The 19334-nt window shown below is 39.8% G+C and overlaps 2 protein-coding genes across 8 annotated transcripts; both read left to right on the plus strand.

Moving 5' to 3' along the window:
- Window positions 1-983: 983 nt before the first annotated feature.
- Window positions 984-11150, plus strand: LOC105055443 (E3 ubiquitin-protein ligase RING1-like). 2 transcript variants are annotated; one of them, XR_012135912.1, is made up of 3 exons: window positions 984-2230; window positions 2803-2857; window positions 10723-11150. XR_012135912.1 is itself a non-coding variant. In XM_010937254.4 (2 exons), the coding sequence occupies exon 1, from the start codon at window positions 1022-1024 to the stop codon at window positions 2216-2218; it is 1197 nt and encodes a 398-aa protein (XP_010935556.2). In that variant the 5' UTR covers window positions 984-1021; the 3' UTR covers window positions 2219-2230; window positions 10723-11150. The 2 variants fall into 2 exon arrangements, 1 of the variants encoding a protein (XP_010935556.2); XM_010937254.4 differs by lacking the exon at window positions 2803-2857.
- Window positions 11151-12493: 1343 nt separating this feature from the next.
- On the plus strand, window positions 12494-18008 carry LOC105055442 (F-box protein At5g39250). 6 transcript variants are annotated; one of them, XM_010937251.4, is made up of 4 exons: window positions 12495-12783; window positions 13954-14001; window positions 15793-15868; window positions 16983-18008. In XM_010937251.4, exon 4 carries the CDS (start codon window positions 16989-16991, stop codon window positions 17745-17747), a length of 759 nt encoding a protein of 252 aa, XP_010935553.1. In that variant the 5' UTR covers window positions 12495-12783; window positions 13954-14001; window positions 15793-15868; window positions 16983-16988; the 3' UTR covers window positions 17748-18008. The 6 variants fall into 6 exon arrangements, with proteins under 6 accessions (XP_073102961.1, XP_010935553.1, XP_010935554.1 ...); XM_010937252.4 differs by lacking the exon at window positions 13954-14001 and having other exon boundaries at window positions 15793-15861; XM_010937250.4 differs by lacking the exon at window positions 13954-14001 and having other exon boundaries at window positions 12496-12783.
- The last annotated feature ends 1326 nt before the right edge of the window (window positions 18009-19334 follow it).

Here is a 19334-nt window from a genome sequence, read left to right on the forward strand (position 1 = left end):
GACATGCATTACAGTCCACTATTCAGAAGATTGTTTAGCATAAAAAATTAGGAGACTACTTCCAAATCATACAGAGAGACAAAAACCTTTAGCAGACGGAAAGCGAAATTAGGGGTCCACTATTTCGGCAACCAAAGGTAGATACAAAGGAACCACTCCCAAATTATACAAAGAAAGAACTACTCCTGAATAAAATACAGAACTCTACAAGCAAACATGGATTTTTAAATCAAGTTTTTAAATCCGTATCTTCCAACCTGCCGCAGAACTTTTGATCAACAATGGTAGGATTCTAAAAAGGAACATATAGATCTTCACTTTTACCGATGAAGAGGTAAGTTTGTCAGATGAAGACGAGATTGGCATTGTAGTGAAGAAACAGATATCGAATATGAAGAAGATGAGGAATCTAGAGTTTTGGATGGAGGTCATACAAAATGAGACAATCCGAATCATAAACAATCTTTTTCCTTAATATTAGAAGCCACATCAGTATTTTCTGATCACGTCAGTAAATTCTGCGTCATATCAAAGCTCATTAGCATGCACATAGGATCACGTGACAAATCGAATAAATAATGTTGAGATCAATCGATCTATTTTTTTAAAATTGAGTAATTTGATTATTTTATTGATGAAATTGGTTAGTTTAAAATTTTATTTATTTGATTATTAATATATTTAAATTTAATTATAAAAAAAATATATTTTTGATTAATTAAAGAAGAAGAAGAAGAAAAAAAAGAAGGGCGACGACGAGAACGACGATGACGCTGATAACGCCTTCCCAAGGTAGAAGCAAATCCAGCCGAGATTTTTATTTCGCCGCACTCAAAAAAGGACGGAAAGTCCGTCCTCAAGCATTATCACCATTGTTTTGACGGTCATCGCAACACGCTGACGTCAGCTTACGAGACGTGATACGGCCCCCCTCCTCCAGAAGCATCCGAGCTGCGCGCGTCGGGGCCCGCGGTACCCCTGGGTCCCACCCCCCGAGACAGTGGGCGTTACCGGGCACGCGATGCACCCATCGCTCGCCTCACCGACTGATATCCTATTTTCCCCTCTAGTTTCCAGCCGCGGAGGCCTCACAAAATCCTCTTCCTCTCCGCCCGTCCTTCTCCCCTCTCCATCTTTGGCCATGTCGTCCGCCGGAGCCCCGGGCGGCGCCGCCGTCCCTCAGCGTTACTTCTGCCACCAGTGCGACCGCACCGTCACCCTCACCCCATCCCCCGACGCCGAGATCGCCTGCCCCATCTGCCATGGCGGCTTCCTTGAGGAGTTCGACCTCCCCGACCCTAACCCTAGCCCTCATTCCTTCTTCTCCTTCCGATCCTCCGACCCGTTCTTCCTCTCCCCCTCCCCCTTCTCTTTCCTTTTGTCCTCCTCCTCCTCGCCCCCGGCCAGCTTCGACCTTCGCAACCCTAGCGACCTCGCTGGCCTCTTCGACCCCGACTCCTTCCGCTCCTCTGCCCCCGGAGGTGGAGGCGGCCCGGAGCCCTTCAATCCGCTGGCTTTCCTCCAGAACCACATCCAGCAGCTCGTTTCCGGCGGCGCGAACATCCAGATCGTCCTCGAGGGCGGCCCCGGCTTAGGTGGCAACCTCGGCGACTACTTCATCGGCCCCGGCCTCGAGCAGCTGATACAGCAGCTCGCCGAGAACGACCCCAACCGCTACGGCACCCCGCCGGCGTCCAAGTCCGCCGTTGCCTCCCTGTCGGACATCAAGATCACTGTGGAACTCCTAGCCTCTGACGAGGCTCAGTGCGCGGTGTGCAAGGATACCTTTGAGATCGGGGAGGAGGCGAAGCAGATGCCGTGCAAGCACATCTACCATAAGGACTGCATCCTGCCATGGCTTGAGCTGCACAACTCTTGCCCTGTGTGCAGGTACGAGCTGCCGACAGACGATCCGGACTATGAGAACCGGAGGGGGGCGCCGGTTCAGGGTGGGCTCCCTGTGGGAGCTGATGATCCTGGTGGCGCCGGTGGGTCAGCGGCTAGGGCATCGGGGGATGGGAGCACTCAGAGTCCAAGGACGGTAGAGAGGAGGTTTAGGATCTCGCTGCCTTGGCCATTGAGGGGTTTTGGGTCGCAAGCTGAGGCTAGCAATGCTGGAGGTGGTGGGAATGATGTTGGTGGCAGCTCTGGTGGAACTGGTGCAAATTCTGGTAGCCATGGGAACACTGGGTCGACCCGACAAGAGGATTTGGATTGAGAATAGTTGGAGGTACAGCTTCTGGATATCGGTGTTTTATCTTGTTGCCGTTTATTTCTATTTTCTTTCTCTGTGTTTTTTTTTTTTTTGGTGAGATCAATGTCAAGTACCAGGATGATAGCAAAATCACGTAAACGATTTATTGAACTATAATTGCAACTTCTTGATGCTATATGTGACCATATCTGCTTGTTAAAGGAAATGTTATCCAGCTATTTTAATATACACGATTAAGGTTCTCTAGTAGATCCCCTGCCCAATTTGAAGGTCCAAGGGTGAGGTAAGAAGTCGGTTCCAAATTGCATTGCTACTTCAGGTTAGCAAACTTTAATGTAAGATGTCAAACTCGGTTCGGATTTAAATGGTTTTTTGGATAGTACATTGCCTTGTTGCTGGTTGCAATATTTTGAACCTGGCTAAATGCTGGTTAGCTAAGTGTCTTATGATTCATTAGTCAGCCCTTGTCTTTTGTGCACTATGCTATTAGCGACTGTGTTTGGTAGCAGTGTTTGTTCTTTTCTTCCTAATCAGTTTAATTTTAGATTAATTAAGTAAAATTTTCAATAAATGTTTCTTTTGTCCAGGTACTTTTGACATGCTTGTGGCATTTGCTTGGATTAGATTAGATGCCTTTTAGAGGTAATTGTTCATGCTGGTTTAGAATGCTTCTGATATGCAGTTGTATGACTTAAACTAGCCACATTGATATCCTTAGTGACCTAGAATATTTTGCAATATTTTGCCTTTTCTATTCCTGCTACTCGCGATCCAGTTTGGAAATAAAGAAAGAAAATTGGTTTAAGGAGACAGAAAGAAGAGATATATTTTTCTTTTGAGGAAAGGTGATGTGGTCTTTGAGGATGTCTTTATAAAAATGGTGGGTGGTTGTTTTAGGCCACCTCAGGTCCACTTTATACTATGTTTCTTTCTATGAACACGTTATGAATGAGTATCATTAGATAGTCTGTGGTGCTGCATTTTGTCGCTACAATGTTGCTGATCCCATGAATGCCACCATCCACCCTCATGAACACTTGCATGCAAACTTTGAAGGTTAGATAATGCACCAAGAATGTGGAATTTGAATGTGGATCACCTACACAGCATATAATAGATTGATTAATTAGGGAGAGAGGAACATAGCCGAAATGTAATAGTAGTATTGAAACATAATTGAGGTGCAGCACCTGCTGGTTGAGCTGAGATAGTGCTCAACGAAGGATGTCCCATATGTGAAAGGTGCATAGAGAAGCTGGTTGGATGCAATAGCACATTAAAGTGAAATCAGAATTTGGATCTTTCAATTGAGATCAGATGCATATGTTGTGGTTTGAGGGATGTGATTTCATTTATTTTTTTGTGATGTTAGATTTGCTTTGTTTTTAGACTTTGGAATGATTGGATGTTGCTAGGTTAAGTGACCTGTTATGAGATTTTTTGGGTTTTCAGAATAAGATTTAAGTTGTTCAAAAGGAAAGGAAATGGGGCTGGACCAGTTGGACTTTTTATTTTTTTTTGATGGATGTAAGAAGTTGAATGTTTTTAGCTGCATTTTATGTGTTTTTTCCCATGTACTCCTTTTCTCTTTTCTTCTCCTCCTACTCGTCAATCATCATACTTTTTTCTTAAAAGAAATTCTGCATCCATGTCTGAATTTATATTATAGCTGGAATTGTCTTTTGATGGTTTTAAGAAGTTAAATGTCTTTTGCTGCACTTGACATGCTTCGCTCCTTTTTTTTTTTTTTCTTTTGCTTGTCCTGCCTCTCTTACTCGTCAATCATCATGTTTTTTTTCTCTTAAAGAAATTCTGCATTCCATGTCTGAATTTATGCTATATTTGCGAGCATAACTGTCCTCTTTTCTTTTTATTTTCAATTAGTTTTTTTGATCTATCTATTGTTTATACATGTCAACAACCGATCATGTGTAAAATTTGACTAAAAGGCTTATATTGGTTTGTTTAATCTTGGTGTTCACCTTCTTTCCCTCTTGCTCTATTCTTTTCTCCTTTTTCCTCTTCTTTCCTTGCAGCTATTTTTTTTTTTTATTTGTCACCTATTTAATTGTCTCTCGGTTGGTATGATTACATCAGATGGTAAGATCGGTTACAGGTATACAATTTTAGGATCTATAAATGTTTGGAATAATCTCCAATTGCATGTTCCAGTTTATGTTTAGAGCATAGTTGATTATAAAGGTTAAGGTCTGGTACTAGGAAACAAACTGAGGGTTTGTAAGGATAAGGTAAGTTTTAATTTAATATGAAGATTAAAGGAGCTCATTTGATTCTTGATCTAAATCATAAGATTCAGATTAATCTGTATTTGTTTCTGTGCAAAATGAAATGTTAATCATAAGATTTAGTTCTCAGATTTGATGCAGGACTTCTTTGACCTAGGAAGAAGAAAATGAATGATATAGAGGAACTAGTATTCAAAATGTTGAAGGAAAAGGCAGAAACTGATGGGAGAGTCATGTTGAGCGCAACCAATCACTTTTGGTTTATAAAATTCCATAAGAGAAAGGACTGAAATTTGTTCACCTGATTTCATTTTAGAGCATCTTGAACCCCATCATAAATACCCCAAAGCCCTCCCGATGAGATGTATCTAGGGTCAGTGGTGTAAATTATGATTTTATTGACTATGACTAAAAATAATTAATCTTTGACCTTTTAGTTACTGCTTAAAGCTAACATAAGTTAGTTGCATGCTTCTCTTGAGAGCAGAAAAGATTGATGGATGAAGGCCTTTTGTTTTGGTTTAAGTTAAGCCCATAGGTAAATGACAAGAAGTTGTGTTTGATAACATAAGAGCACTCTTCAAGACATTATTATCACCACATATCTTATTGAACTTTAGTCATGCTATCGATGCTTCAGATAGAACTCGAATGACTTTGTTGAAGCCTTGAATTTAGACGACACTGGCTCTATGGGAGCTGGCTGGGTGTTGCCAAAAAAGTACATGATCATTTTGGTGTCTTGTTATAGTTTCAGAATTCAAAATCAAATTAGTCAAGAGTGGAACATTTTCTTTTGATGTCTATTTTGAAGCTATGATTATTTTTCTTTCTATGGAGTCTAACATAAAGAGGGACCTTATGCCGCTGGCAACATAGCAATTGGAACCCAATTGTTCCATATTGGATATAGGGCTTCTTTGGATAATCATATGTGGCAGGATCCAAACTATTAACATCTTTAATAGAGGGGGAATCAGCATCATCAATAGAAAATGCTTACTTATTTGATATAGTTATGATTATTACTTTGTTATTCTAGATTCAACTTCTATACATGAGGGGGCTTTCTGAATGACCTGTCATGAAGATAAAAGTCTTTGGTCAATATGTATCATGGTGCAAATTATTAAAGGAGAGACAGTTCCTAGGATTTATGATTTAAAGAACTAGCGTATCCCATTATTCTGGATGGATGACAAGGATCCACTTGCAGTGGTGTAATTTTGAGAGCATGAAGGGAATTAAGCCTTCAAGATGATGCTGTCTGCTTGCAATCTGAACTTCAACCCAATCTTTACCAAATTCAATCTAGACTTAGCCCCGGTTCCAATATGTGCCCAATGCAACTGAACCTGGACTCAATCCTTAGTTGAACTGATCCCTATCTTTCTGAGACGGCTACACTTGAACTCAATATTTGACCAATTCTTGGATGGGTAGGATTTGAGTTAAAATGTAGAGACACTGTCTGCATTCTCCCAAGGGGGCTCAAGTTGGTTCAGAGGTATCCAGACCCGACCTAGTAGCTTCCCCAAAGGGATGGTTGTGATCTCCTGGTTGTTCACAAATCATTTCCTACTATGTATGTAAACATGTCCACCCTTTCACTCCTAGCACTTCTTTATTTCTCTGCTTGAAGGGTTGTATGTATTAAAGATGAGAGTGCCCACAAATAGAGGGAGGAATATGAAGAAAGGATACAAGGGGGTAGGGGTAGGTGGTGAGTGAATTCTATGATGCGATAGAACGGTCAAATTGAGGTAGGTCAAAAGACCCTCAACCCATACCTGCTCCATTTGTAATCACATTGAAAAGAATTAAACCATCTCTAGCATAGTCACAAGTTTTGCATTCAGGAATAACTTGACAAGGTTAATAAATTGTGTTTGGAAAAAATCTGTTAAATTTGAAAAAAAAAATGCAAGAAGTTTGGAAGAGAGAGGGGAACTAAAGAGGAAGAAAAATTGAGGGGGAAGTATGTTTTAGAGAGTGAGAGAATAGTAGGAGGGAAATGAAAGGATGAGAAGAAGCAAACAACTAGAAGAAGTTTGAAGCAGAAGAGGGCTCGAAGATAAGGGACAATGCGAAAGGTTTGATTTTGTATTTACTTTTTGATAAAAACAAAATTCTAATATCAAATGAATCCTCGAATCCCAAGTCCTGACACTGCAATGCTACCATTTTGGTCCTTTATGCCCATGGCCTGCCTTAGCATTTCGAAGTTTGAAGCATGGCTGTGGACCATTTTTCCACTCCAGAATGCATGAACTATTTAATACTACATGAACTACACATGCATTTGATGAATTTAACAATGTATATATGAAATGTTCATGAATGGACAAGTTCTTCACATAATAATTTGTCAGCGATGCTGAACATGAATAATTCATGAATTTTCAAAAAAAAAAAAAAATGGTGAATCTTGTTACTAGGATATTCATTTTATGTATTTTATATAAACCTATATTCAAGCTACAAACCCAGTAAAGGCTTTGCTTGCTAATCATTCACTTTAAATTAAAAAATAAGATAGGGCTAAAAGAGGGAATTTAGGGTCAGCTCTCCAAACAAAGTGGGAGAGAGGAAGTTAAGGTGAAAAAGCAAGTCCAATAAATCATGGATATCCACTCTATTTTCCTTTTTAGATCTTGTATTCTTTCCTTGTCTGCTAGCTGCATGGCCTTCCTATCACCCAAACCAAGCTTTTATTGTTTCTTCTTCTTCTTTTTTTTTTTTTTTTGTGTGTGTGTGGGGGGGGGGGGGGGGTTGGTGGGGGGCGGCGGGGGTGTTGAGTGGGGGACTTGTTGATCATTGATCCATTGAATTATCACCACATTTTTTGGGGCTTGGGTCTAAGGTTTTAGGGCTTGTCCAATCCATATGACCTATCATATGTAAGGTTAAACTGATCGATACCTATTTAAAATTGGATTTGTTTTGGCTTGTTCTAACTACCTGACTGTAAAAGCCCACAATTGTTTATATTGAGGAGGTTCACGCAAGTTGGCATGTCTAAGTTAGAAATTGCCATTTGTAGTCGATATCTTGGGCATGTATGAGCAAAACCTTGAGATGCTTCGCCTCTCTCACTTTGTTTTCTATTAAATTCAAACAAGAGACAACATCCATCCAATTAATTTCGTATTAAATAAACTAAAATTAAGGGAAGAGATTACCCCCATGAGAGAAGATTGAGCCCATGCTAGTTTTCCTTTTTTAGTATAATAAGTCTCGAGCCCAAACTAATGCAGAAATCTTGTATTCTAGCCTTGAGTAGCTGGAATTGGAGGATTTCACATTTTAATTTCTATGGCCTAAAATCCTCACCTCATCTAATTCCTTGCTATAAGTGCCTCAGCCTATTTTGATATGACAAATAGTGATGAAATAAATAGTAAATAATATGTTCACTCTTGAATTGTTTCATTTTTTGCAAAAGGGGTTGATGCAATTCATATATTGACAATAAGGTAGGGGAGCCGGGCATATTTCTCTCTCAATAGACGACAAACCATGGTCGTAAAAAATCAAGGATCGGTGTGCCGGTATTGGGGCCTATATTGGTTGCCCAATGGCATGGTTCGATATGCTTTCGTGCCGTTTCGTGTCGAGTGCATACCAACACTACAAAAAGCATGAGGGAGAGGGAGAGGGAGAACGGGAGAGAGAGAGAGATAGAGAGGGAGGGAGGGAGGGTGAAGGATAGCCTGCAGAGACTGCAAAGGGCTGAAGAGGGGCATGGAGGGGCAAAGGAAGGGCTCCAACCTTTAGTACCCCTATTTCATTTGAAACAGGAACCCCATAGGGGCCCCTTTTTTATTTGGAAGAATTTAAGTGAACTGGGCAACTCGCTTGCCGATCTCACTTAATTTTTCCAAAGTACAAAAGCCCTCTGTGGCCCTCTATCGACCTTTGCAGGCCGTCCACCACTCTACCTCTCCCTCCCTTTCCTCATCTCTATCTCTCTTTCCTTATCTCTCTCCCCCTCCATCATCAGTTTCTTGATGTGAGGACCAGAACCATATCAGTTTACCGTCGGTGTGGCTCGGTACGTCCTGAACCGGGTGGTTGGGATAGTTTCATTGATGTTCTAAAAATATTACTTTTTGTGCATCATTGCCTTTGGTGGAATAGGAATTTTACTAGTTTATTTTTTTTTTTTCATTAGAGTTTTTTTTGGGGAACATATGTCCAACAGAGATCATTGTCGCTTGTCTGGCTGCAATCAACAATGGGTTTAGTGCATGGGCATTTTGGATTTTAGCAAAACAAAGAATTGGAGGATAGCTCATAAATAGTATTTTTACATGTACTAAAATGAGCATAGCAGGGGCACATAAAGATCCATTGATGTATGAAGTAAATATGCAATAGGACATCATCAAAAACCTAGCGATAAAGGCATTGATATGATCGTGGCTTTTCGAATATAAGGTTGCTGTTTGTTTGTCGGTCAAAGAATGTACCCAGTGAATTTAGAAAACGTAGTATATCAGGATGTAAATGAATATTTAGAAATGAAGGATTGTAGAAAATTATTGAAATTGAGCAATTTTAGTAAGTAGAGATTGGAAAAAAGGTAAGATTACTTAAAGGAAGAAAGATATAATTAAGCTATTGACATGGTTATTTTCCAAGTTTTGAACCCCATTTCACTTCCAGTTTGGTCCCTAGCATGGGGTCTTGGTTTCGGTCAAAAGAATCAAAATAAAATCAATAAATAGAACAAAAGAGAAAATAGGTTATCTACATCATTTTTTTTATTTGATATAATTACTTTATTATCAAAATCCAATCTTTTCCTTTCAGTCTTTTATATATTGTCAACTGTCCTTTGATGTATAAGACACTTGATATATTGAGTAAGCCTTGGTATATTTTAGTCATCACTTTGCATCCATTTTGCTCTAGCATCTTCAATATCTAGAGAACCTCTCTTACTATTGTCTCTTGGACTGGACATAATTGTTTTGCAATGGTAGCTTCCACATGTGAAAACTTAACTGGGCTCATGCACAGGGGATTATTGCTTAAAGTTTAATCTAGTTGATCATCATGTAAATATGTTCTCTTTCCATTTTTTAATGGCTTTATACCTTTTGTGTATGCAAATTTACTAGATCATATTTGTTCAATGTGCATTACCAACAAACTAAACATGGCTAGATCATTACCATTGATGCTCTAATGCCAACATGTTTGATCCTAAAAGTTCTCTTTTTCCCACTTAGAAACAGGCGCACATAATTTATATAATAAGCCAGTCTATTTAATGGTGTTAAGCTTTCAAGAAACCTTTATTGCTGTTTTTTTTTTTTTAAAAGACATTTAACATCTTTTTTCAAGGAAAAGCAGTTTTGATCAATTTTGGTCGAAATCAGCAAATCTAGGTGAAACGAGAGAAACCAACCAAAACCAGCTGAAACTGAGCAAAACCAAATATTTCAGTCAATTTTGGGTAGGTTTCAGCTGAAACTGAACCATTTAGACTGAAACTTAAAACCTTGCTCCTTCTAGTATTTATGCTAACATGCATTGGGAATATTTCTCTTCGAACAAATTTTTTTTTTTTTTAAAAAAAAGAATTAGGGTGGAGAAGGCTCAAGTCCCTCCTTCGGTAAAATATATAAATTTAAGCTTTGAGTGGTCTGATAGTCTTATTGTTTTTGAGCAAACATGATAGTCTGAGGCATTTTATCTAAGAATATATGACAAGCTGAGTTACATTTTGATGATTGGCCGCTGTCATCTCTCTAGTCTTTCCTTCACTGTGCAGTGGTTTCCTTGCAAGTGTAGCTTTTTTTGTTTCCAACTTTTGTGTTGAAGTTCCTTTTTTTGATTCTGCTCATCTTTATATTGTGGCTGCAGTTTTTGTTTTTCTTTGAATGGCCTTATTGCCCATATCTTCACAGTCGTCCTTACCTGTACAAATACAGTAGGAAGGGGCATGCCGCATGCCCAAGCAACCCTGCTTAAGTTTCTAAATCTCATAAAATTCATATATGTGGGGCTTGCAATGTTTTTTGTTGGCTTCTCTTTTGAACTGCTTTATTTGTGATTTGCTGAATGATGCACCAATTGGAGTTTTTGCACTGTGCACTGGAGGATGAGTAGAAACCTTTTGGTCTAATTCTCAGCGATAAATGAATGAACCAACATGGAAGGTCAAGTGCACTGGCAACCTGCACTTGATATCGATGCTTGTAAAATGTTTTCATGCTTTTGTTTCTAATTGATTTCATTCTTTTCGTGTAGGATGAACTCTTGGGAGTGCATTCTCCTTGGTACAGAGCTCAACATTTACTGCATCAGAGATATACATGTTTGAAAATTAAGTCAAGGCATGTTCAGAATACTTTCTTTGTTCATGCAGTTATTATTGTTATTATTTTTTTTGTGGTGGTGGTGGTGAGAGAGAATGGGGATTGATTTTATACCTGTAGCCATGAACCAGAAGTGGGGAGTCACGAAATCTGAATTCAACAGACACATGTCTGGGATAGGAAGTATATCTGATTGAGGCTAGCTTTGATATTTAATCAGTTCATCGTGAAAGCATGCCTGTGTTGTTTCCATTTTTTGTAAGCTAATCAATAGTGCGCTTTATTCTCAATGGATCATTGTATAAATATAACTATTTTCTTCTAAAGCTGTTCTGGATGTTCAATCATCCTTGATGCGTATCTTTTATAGAGTTTAGCCTGCCATATTAACATGGTGCACTGCCATGAAGGCATTGTTGCACCATGTGTGAGTAATGTTTGTTCAAATTCAGTTTCTGTTCCAGAATTGTTTCCAGATGGTGGAAGATTATTTACGTTGGGAAGACAAGCAGTTACAGATTGCTGTTATTGTTTGGTAACTGCAACCTAAGTAACAGGTGAAATTTTCTTGTGTGTTAGATTTTTCTTTTGATTTATATGCAAGTGAAACCTGAGTAATACTGACCTGCAGGCCGGGAAGCATAATAGATACGGGAAAGAAATGAACATGAAACAAAATGATGGAGAAACATTGGAAGGTGTTGGTGTAGTTATTACAAGCTGCAGTGCAAACAAATACCTCTACTTACAGAGTGATTCTTGAGGGGGTTTTCCCTGCCGGTCTGGGAATTCTATTCTTGGGGGAGACCATGCTTATCACAATGCTTTGTTGGTACCACCGGATGGTCGCATGTAAATATGATGCGTAGGTTAGTGAGTTAATGGGTAAGGTTTAGCAACGATGCGGTGATTATGTTAGGGCCCTTCTGGCCACGGTTCGATGACATGTTCAAAGACATGCTACTTTCTACTAAAAGAAAGGAAAAGAAAAAAAAGGATATATGCTACTTTGTAACGAAGACTACATTTTCGTAAGTCAGCATCAACGAACACCAAATAATCGCAGAATGTGGATTGTTTGAAGCTTACACGCCTGATCTGAAAGCAAATGACTTTGTTATTCAATATACCTGGCACCGTAATGCTTTAGTCCGGATATGTGGGAAGATTTTCAAAGGAAAGAACATCTACCCGCAGGAAGATTTTCAGATTATAGAACATCTATTTTTCACCTGTAAGCATGCAAGGCTTGTTAGAGAACAATTCAAATATTGAATGGAACTTGGCTGGAACGGTATCCTTTTTCTTCCTCTGGGGTGGAGGGGGAGTCTCTTTTTGCTTCAATCTTATGGCAGCCGTGGAAAAATCGCAATGCTAGTGTTTCAACATTCTGTGCTAGTGTGTCACGAGTTTGTCCCACACAGAGGAATCCTTCTCCGCGGGTTATTTGTCATTCTCCACACCATGATTATGTGAAGCCTAGTACTGATGGCTCCACCTTTGTACCGAAGGTTTCCTAGGATCGGATGAGATATCCAGCGACATCTTAACATTGTGCTATTGTCATATTGGAAACTTGGGACAGCTTGGAATTTTATTAGCTGGCTTCAGTTAAAAACAAACAAATAGGGTAAACCCGCAGATTTACATATGCCTCGTGCCATGTTTGATCCGGAGCCAGTTTTTAACCGCGTCGGTGCCCCTTTCAGGTGCCACATTCGGTCAAGTCATCCTTAGGAAATTTCACCCCGGCTTCTCTGACCTCTCGGCCTCATCCACCGCCCCGCCGCTCCTTCCCTTCGCTCTCCCATTCTTCTCCTTCCTCAAGTCGCTCTCCCATTCTTCTCCTTCCTCAAGAACGTGTACTGTGCTCCGGCGGTCAGGTTGCCGGCGAAGGAGCTCCGATCATCCCTCTGGCGAACCGTTCTCTCACTCGCCCATGCGATCTCAGTCGGCTAGCCGGCGCCTCCGATCTCATCTCCGTGCTCCGATCGTATGCGTCTACCCCCTCCCCCGCCCCTTCTTTTTCTGGCTTTGTTTCTCCGACGAGGGCCCTTCCACCTCCTCTTCTCGGTCTTCTCCCGAACCCTTCATCTCTAACCCTAACCCTAACCGATAACGATCATTGTATGATCTCTGACTGCTGAAAATCCAGCAAATGGTAGTTGTTTTGTTAATTTCGAAATTAATATGGCTATTGTTTGCTGAATTGTTACTGAATTGTTGTGATTGATTGATATTCCTCAATGCTCTCAGTTTCGGGGGGGGGGGGGGGATTTTCAGGCAGTGTGCTCTTTTATGTGAATACCTAAATATATTTATGCATTTGAGTTATTGGCGTTTCTGCATGGTTCGCTATAAAATGCTTTTTGATAGCTAAAGTTGTGATCTGGGTGAGGTTTTGAGGTGTAGGTTATGACTAGACATTGGTTATCGGATATGGCGTTTTTTTGACATCTTTGAGGTTAATGCGTCTCTCTTGCTCGATGGCTGAAATTAGAAGAGGAAGTTTTTTACGTGTGCTTAGTTGCTTATCATCCTTTGTAAGTTTATGAAGCTTAAGGATTTAGGGACTTGGATTTTGTGCTTTTGAATTTTATGGCAATGTTTTCCAATATTAAACTACGGCATCGAGAAGGTTTGTTCTGAATTCTGATGCTAACTTGGATGAATGATTTTTAAGCTTTTGTCGGTAGTTAAAAGTTGTGATCTGTTTTTATGCGCGTATCCGTATCCCCTTAGCACCAATGGAGTCAAGGGAACGAAAGGTTTCAATATATGTGAGGTGTTAATGCTAAGATTTAATGTCTTTGATGTGTTTGAATGGTTTGGTGCCTCTCGAATTTTAATGTGCCACGTCGTATTCTAGGGTAGTCTGTGGGAAGAAAAGTGAGCTTTCCCAAGAAACATGTATATTTATTGTTACTTAATTTCCTTATTTGCATCATTTCTAATCATTATTGGTGATCAGTTTAGAACACTGGAAAATGGAAATCCATAGTCACATAAACTGATCTTCAGTTATAACTTTCAGTTATTAAAAAAAAAAAAAAATCTGTGGGTGGACATATATGGTCTCTTAGATATCAGACAATTCAAGGTTTTCACATTTGTATCTCTTGGTTATAAATATATGCTCTGACATTCTGTTCTTCTATTTCAGCCCTTGGTTCATCCACTCAATGAGTTTTTAGCACTCCAGTCATTTCTAGTAGTCCTTCAACTCTCTTCAACAACCTCCAGCATTCCAATTTACGTATTTCTTTTTCAGTCTGTTTACTGCAAGTTATTCATGCTTGGTTCCATGTAAGAATGGGGTCTATGATTACGACTTTTTGGACTGGGAAGCAGAAACAATAGCAATATTTGTTATGATTGCTGTGTATACTGCACTTGTGTGGTATAGGAGTTGCTCTCGGATTACCCAGGAACTAGTGGTCGTTAGGGAGATGGAGGCAAAGCAACATGACTAGGCTACACTAGTATGGGTGCTGGATGCATCAAAATGAGGTGGATGAGGAAGGCACTCTTCTTTAAGCTACATTTCATATTACATCTGAGGTGTCCTCTAGGGATGCTGAATGCTGGGGTCAAGGAGCACACGGTGATGTTCCTCTGTAGTCTGTACAGTAGGACACAATGTCATGAACATAGTTATTGGATACAATTCCATTCAATCCAGATAGACTGTTAGCTGGAAATAGTTGATTCATGTTGATTCAGTATTGTCAATGCACTGATGAATGCATCAGCCATTAATTTCATATGACTTTATCAGCACTCTTGATGTATTATAGGCATGCTAGTGTTGAGACATGCGTAGGCATATGCTCTTGCCACCTCTGTAGACACCAATTCCTTCAATATGAAGGATTTTACTGTTATAAAATTCTAATATGGACATTGTGAGTCAACTTTGTCAAATGCATGAAGAAACCTTTGCTTGTCTTTTTGACTTTTTCTTAATCCAAATCAATTTCCATTCTTTTAATTGATTAAAAATTTTCTTGTCTGGGACACCATAGCAAACTAAGGATAAAGTATAATGATGGTAGGAAATAATTGAAAGAATGGGATGAGATGCAAATGTAAAACCAATTTACTGGTGTTGGTCACAGACAACAAAACTAGTGCTAGCTGGACTACTGATTGGTAAAGTTTCTGTGCCATCTGGTGTCAACTCTAGTGCCTTTTGGGGCAAATATTTCTTGTTACATTCGAAGCTGGGTAAGGCAGCCTTGAGAATGAAGTTCTTAGCAATGTTGTAGCTATTTGAGATAGCTGCATCTGAGAACTTTGACAATATTGTTGCCTATTAATCCTTGGTGCTTAGAATATTAATCATTATGTATTTGTTTTTAGATCTTGCACATCCTTGAAAGTTTGCTCATAGATAAGGCTGTCATGAGGTGAACCAGCTGGGGGATTATGTTTTTATGCTTTACAGAATGTGGCAACTTAATTACTGCCATTTCTGCAGTCATTTTGTACCATGACTTCCACTTATTATTAAGAAATCCCAGCTAAAATATATGTCACAACTGAAGTGGATATTGCAGCTTTTAGTAACCGTCCAGATCCCAAACCTTTGTTGCCTAATATACTGTTATAATTTAAAATAGTAGAAAGTCATGACCCTTCAGACATCTGACCTCCAATATGACCTAGAGGTCGAAGGTCTTTTAACAGTAATAGCATCTCTGCATATGAGGGTAAGGCTACGTACATCCAACCCTCCTTAGACCCCCATAATGGGCCGCCCTTTTTTCAGAAAATCATGACCCCAAAGTATTTCAGTTTTTGGGATTTGATGCTGAAAAGCATGCCTTAACTTATAACTCATTTCTAGTACTCTCATCTGTTTTAGTGAGATATAAATTTAGTGCTGTTTGAGATTTTTTTTTCACTTCCAAGTGTGAATACTTCATTTTCTATTATGTACTTATTATCGAGTCATTGCTATAGCTAAGTTGCTGACCAATTCTCATATTTTATTTTCCAGTGTAGTTTCAATGATGCAGCCAAGTATTATATGGACTTACGATCTTGGAATTTAATATAAATTGATTCAGTTGAGTGTAAGTGGCCTAGCTTCATTTTCTCCAAGTTGAAATTCTTCTTATATCCTTCATTTTCTTCTGTACAAACAAGAATTAACATTTTGCACCAACATCTGGAATATTACTTTGAGTAATGCATCATACCTCCACATCAGACTCTATGTCTAATTTCTACTATTTGTACATTTGGTTCTATCGTGGTGATCTAATTAGTGAATAATGGGTGATAGGTCGGTCTTGTTTTTTTTTTGGTGCTGCATCTTACGACTGAAATGATTAGACAGCAAAACTGTACTGTCTTTTCTCAATCAAGCTGTCAACTATATGGGTGATTTGATTGTTGCAACCAATGAATTGAGGTAGCTTTAGACATGAACGAAGATGCTGAGCTAGAAGACTTTGTTTGAAATATTCGTTAGTTGTTGACCTTTTGGACATATGCATTATGTTCAGAATATCTAGGTACATCTGCGGGTTTCATGTGTCTTGCCTGCTTTATTGTTTTCAGTTAGTACTCCTATGTGGGTATCTTGTCCAGACCATGACTATGATAAAAAATCATCCTTCCATTTGCTGTATGCTATTTCATTCCAATATGGTCTCAATGGCACTGATCTATACTGATTCTATGTAACATATCTTTCACTTGGTTTCCTCGATTCTACCAATCTGATTAACATACCCTTGATTCCACTGGCGCCTATTCTCCTAGTTAGATCATCTCCAAACTTCACTGCACATGATTAATTTGTCTGAACCATTCCAAGCATATATTAATTCTGCATTTACAATATCAGTTTCAATTAATTGCCTTGCCATAATACATACACAGAAATTTCTTCCTTCTTTTTCGTCCTGCTTGAATGAACGAGTGCCTTTTTTTCATCCTGGTTGAATGACTATGTTGATCTGAATCTGTAAGCCACTTGAAATCGAATTCATACCATTGATACTCAAGGGAAAAATTGCTTGCATTGTAGTATTTATAAATAGAGCATGTTTACTTTGCAGGGAAATTTTTAATCCTGCATTGCCTATTCAGTTCCACAATCATAAAGTTAGGAAACCTTTGACGTCCCTCTGGATTTATTGTGACTTTTGGATTCTTTTCTGCTCAATTGTCTTTAAGCAGTCCAGAATGGCCACAGATTGGTTGCATGGTGAAGTTTTAAAGGCTGTCTTTCCTCTACTTGATGGTAAAGACCTGGCCTCGTGCATGCTGGTATGCTGTCGGTGGAGAGATATTGCTAAGGAGGACTACTTTTGGAAGTGCGCTTGTGCCAAGAGATGGCCTTCTATCTGCAGAAGACCTCTTCCTGCCCTTGGCTACTACAAGCTTTTCAAAACCTTCTCCAGACCCCAGCGCCCCCAGCCTCTTCTCCCACCAAGGTTATCCTTCAATGATTTAGAATTCTACATCGACCTTTGGTCTGAACAGAAGCTGATCTTCTCTGAAGCCATCTCAGGCTCTATGCTCCGGACAGGAATAAGGAACCCACCTCCTGGCATATCTGATATCCTCAAGGTGCACCTCAACGGCCCTGATTACAAGATGGTAGTGCAAGCGGAGCCAAGGTTCACTATTACTTTGGGGAGTACCATCACTGTGTCGGTTCTTGTGGGTCGCAAGGATACCAATCAGATTGCATGCATCATAAGAGATTCTGTCTTTGATTATGTTGATGGCAGTGCTTTCAGAGCACTTGCCTATGCCTATCTCAATTTTTCACCCGGACATCCATTCATATCTGGAATTAGAGCTTGGGTATCCTTGCTGTTTGTGGCCAATGGTAATGAGAATGCCATTGATGTGTTTGGCATTGAGATAGACTTCTGTGATGCTGCAAGCAAAGAGCATGAAGTATTGTGGCTTCTTGACATGCTTGATTGGAAGTGACCACTGAATTTTGCTTCTGCCTGTATATAGAGGCAACCTTTTAATTAAATGGTGTGTTAAGAATGGTATATATTTATTATTTTGTAACTTATGTTCAAAGATTATTGCTATTTTTGTATCGGCAGTTACTTTGTGGAGATCCATTTATTACTTGGTGCAGAAAATATCGAGCAAGGCCGAGCTGGTAAACCTGTGCTTTGCACCCAAGCTCGAGAACCCTGGTATGCCTTGACTGCACTGTCCTGCACTTCTCTGTCTCCATGTTATCTCTAATTTTGTGGTTTCCTGGCTATTATGTCTATAGTTCCTACAATCCATATAAGTACTGTTTGAAATTTGGCCTACAAAGGTGTTCGTTTTATTGCAAGATTATCTTTTGTTGAGAAGGTACTTGTAATGGCTTGCCGAGGTTTCGCTCATTTAATTTGCTCTCTCAAGTTGGATGCCACCGTCAAAACATTTACCTGTTTGAAAAATGATAACTATAAAATCTTACTCTGTAAAGCATATTTTTCATAAAAAAATGAAGGGTTTTTTGGTAAAAAAAAAAACAAAGGCAAGGTTTTCATAGAACTCATGTATTTGCTCGTATTTTCTCCGGTAGGTTTCATTCAAACAATCAAGCAGGTATTTTAACCGAACTTGCTCATTTTGGATTCTGTTGGAAGCCAGTTCAGTAAAACCTACTACCAAACAACTAGATTTGCTTTGCTCTACAGTTATGTTTCTCATGTGCCTGTCAAAGTCGGGGTGAGACCAGTTTACGTCCCAGTCATGAAACCATGATTAATGTGAAGGTTATTTGATATGGTTTCATCCTTTAAAGTTGATTAAGGAGACGCATCCCCATGACCGTCGGGCATTAAGTGGAGCATGTTATCATGGAATTAAAAAGTTTTGTTGCATAACGAACCACCTGATACTGCAAAATTGGATTTTTTTTGAAATAATATATGTTTAATAAAAAATTTTAAAAATATGGCGGTTGAAAAAGATTTTACAAAACGACCGTTGGTGGGCCGCGTCAAATAAATTCTTGGGTTCAACCCACGAAATATGCATACATATGGATAATTCGTGGGTTGAACTCATGAATTTATTGGCTACGCGGTCTACATATATATATTTTGATGCTCCATGTGGCGTTGAGACATGAAAATTGAAGTTTGATTTCGTGTCTTCAATGCATGAATTCAATTTTTTTTTTTAAAATCATGACATGGGGTCATGTTCCTATTCCCACCTCCTTGCCCTATGTTCTCGTCCCTAAATTTTTTTTTCCCTGGCCCCAACGTCGGTCCCCACCTCCCTGCCCTCCGATCGTGGTCCCCTCTCTCCAATAGAGCTGTCAGCTCGGATCATGACCGTCGGACCCTCCCTCTCCTACCCCCTGATGCTTCCCTCCCCTCCGACAACCCAGGACTTCTCTGGGCCCCTCCCCCATTCCACAGTCCCTCTGCCTGCCACCTCACTCCACCATTCCCCCCGACCGCCGTCCCTTTCCACGGTCCCCCCTGCCCGCCACCTCACTCCATCGTTCCCCTCGGTCGCTGCCCCCCTCTACGGTCCCCCTCAGCCGCCACCCCC

The sequence above is a fragment of the Elaeis guineensis genome, chromosome 12 (genome assembly GCF_000442705.2).
Source record: "Elaeis guineensis isolate ETL-2024a chromosome 12, EG11, whole genome shotgun sequence".
NCBI lineage: Eukaryota > Viridiplantae > Streptophyta > Magnoliopsida > Arecales > Arecaceae > Elaeis > Elaeis guineensis.

Bases quoted from the DNA above. Each gene is read 5' to 3' on its own strand.
- LOC105055443 (XM_010937254.4), top strand. From the start codon at position 1,022: ATGCACCCATCGCTCGCCTCACCGACTGATATCCTATTTTCCCCTCTA.
- LOC105055442 (XM_073246860.1), top strand. From the start codon at position 12,730: ATGCGATCTCAGTCGGCTAGCCGGCGCCTCCGATCTCATCTCCGTGCT. The intron at 12,784-16,982 runs GTATGCGTCTAC...GTCTTTAAGCAG, and splicing joins CTCATCTCCGTGCTCCGATC to TCCAGAATGGCCACAGATTG.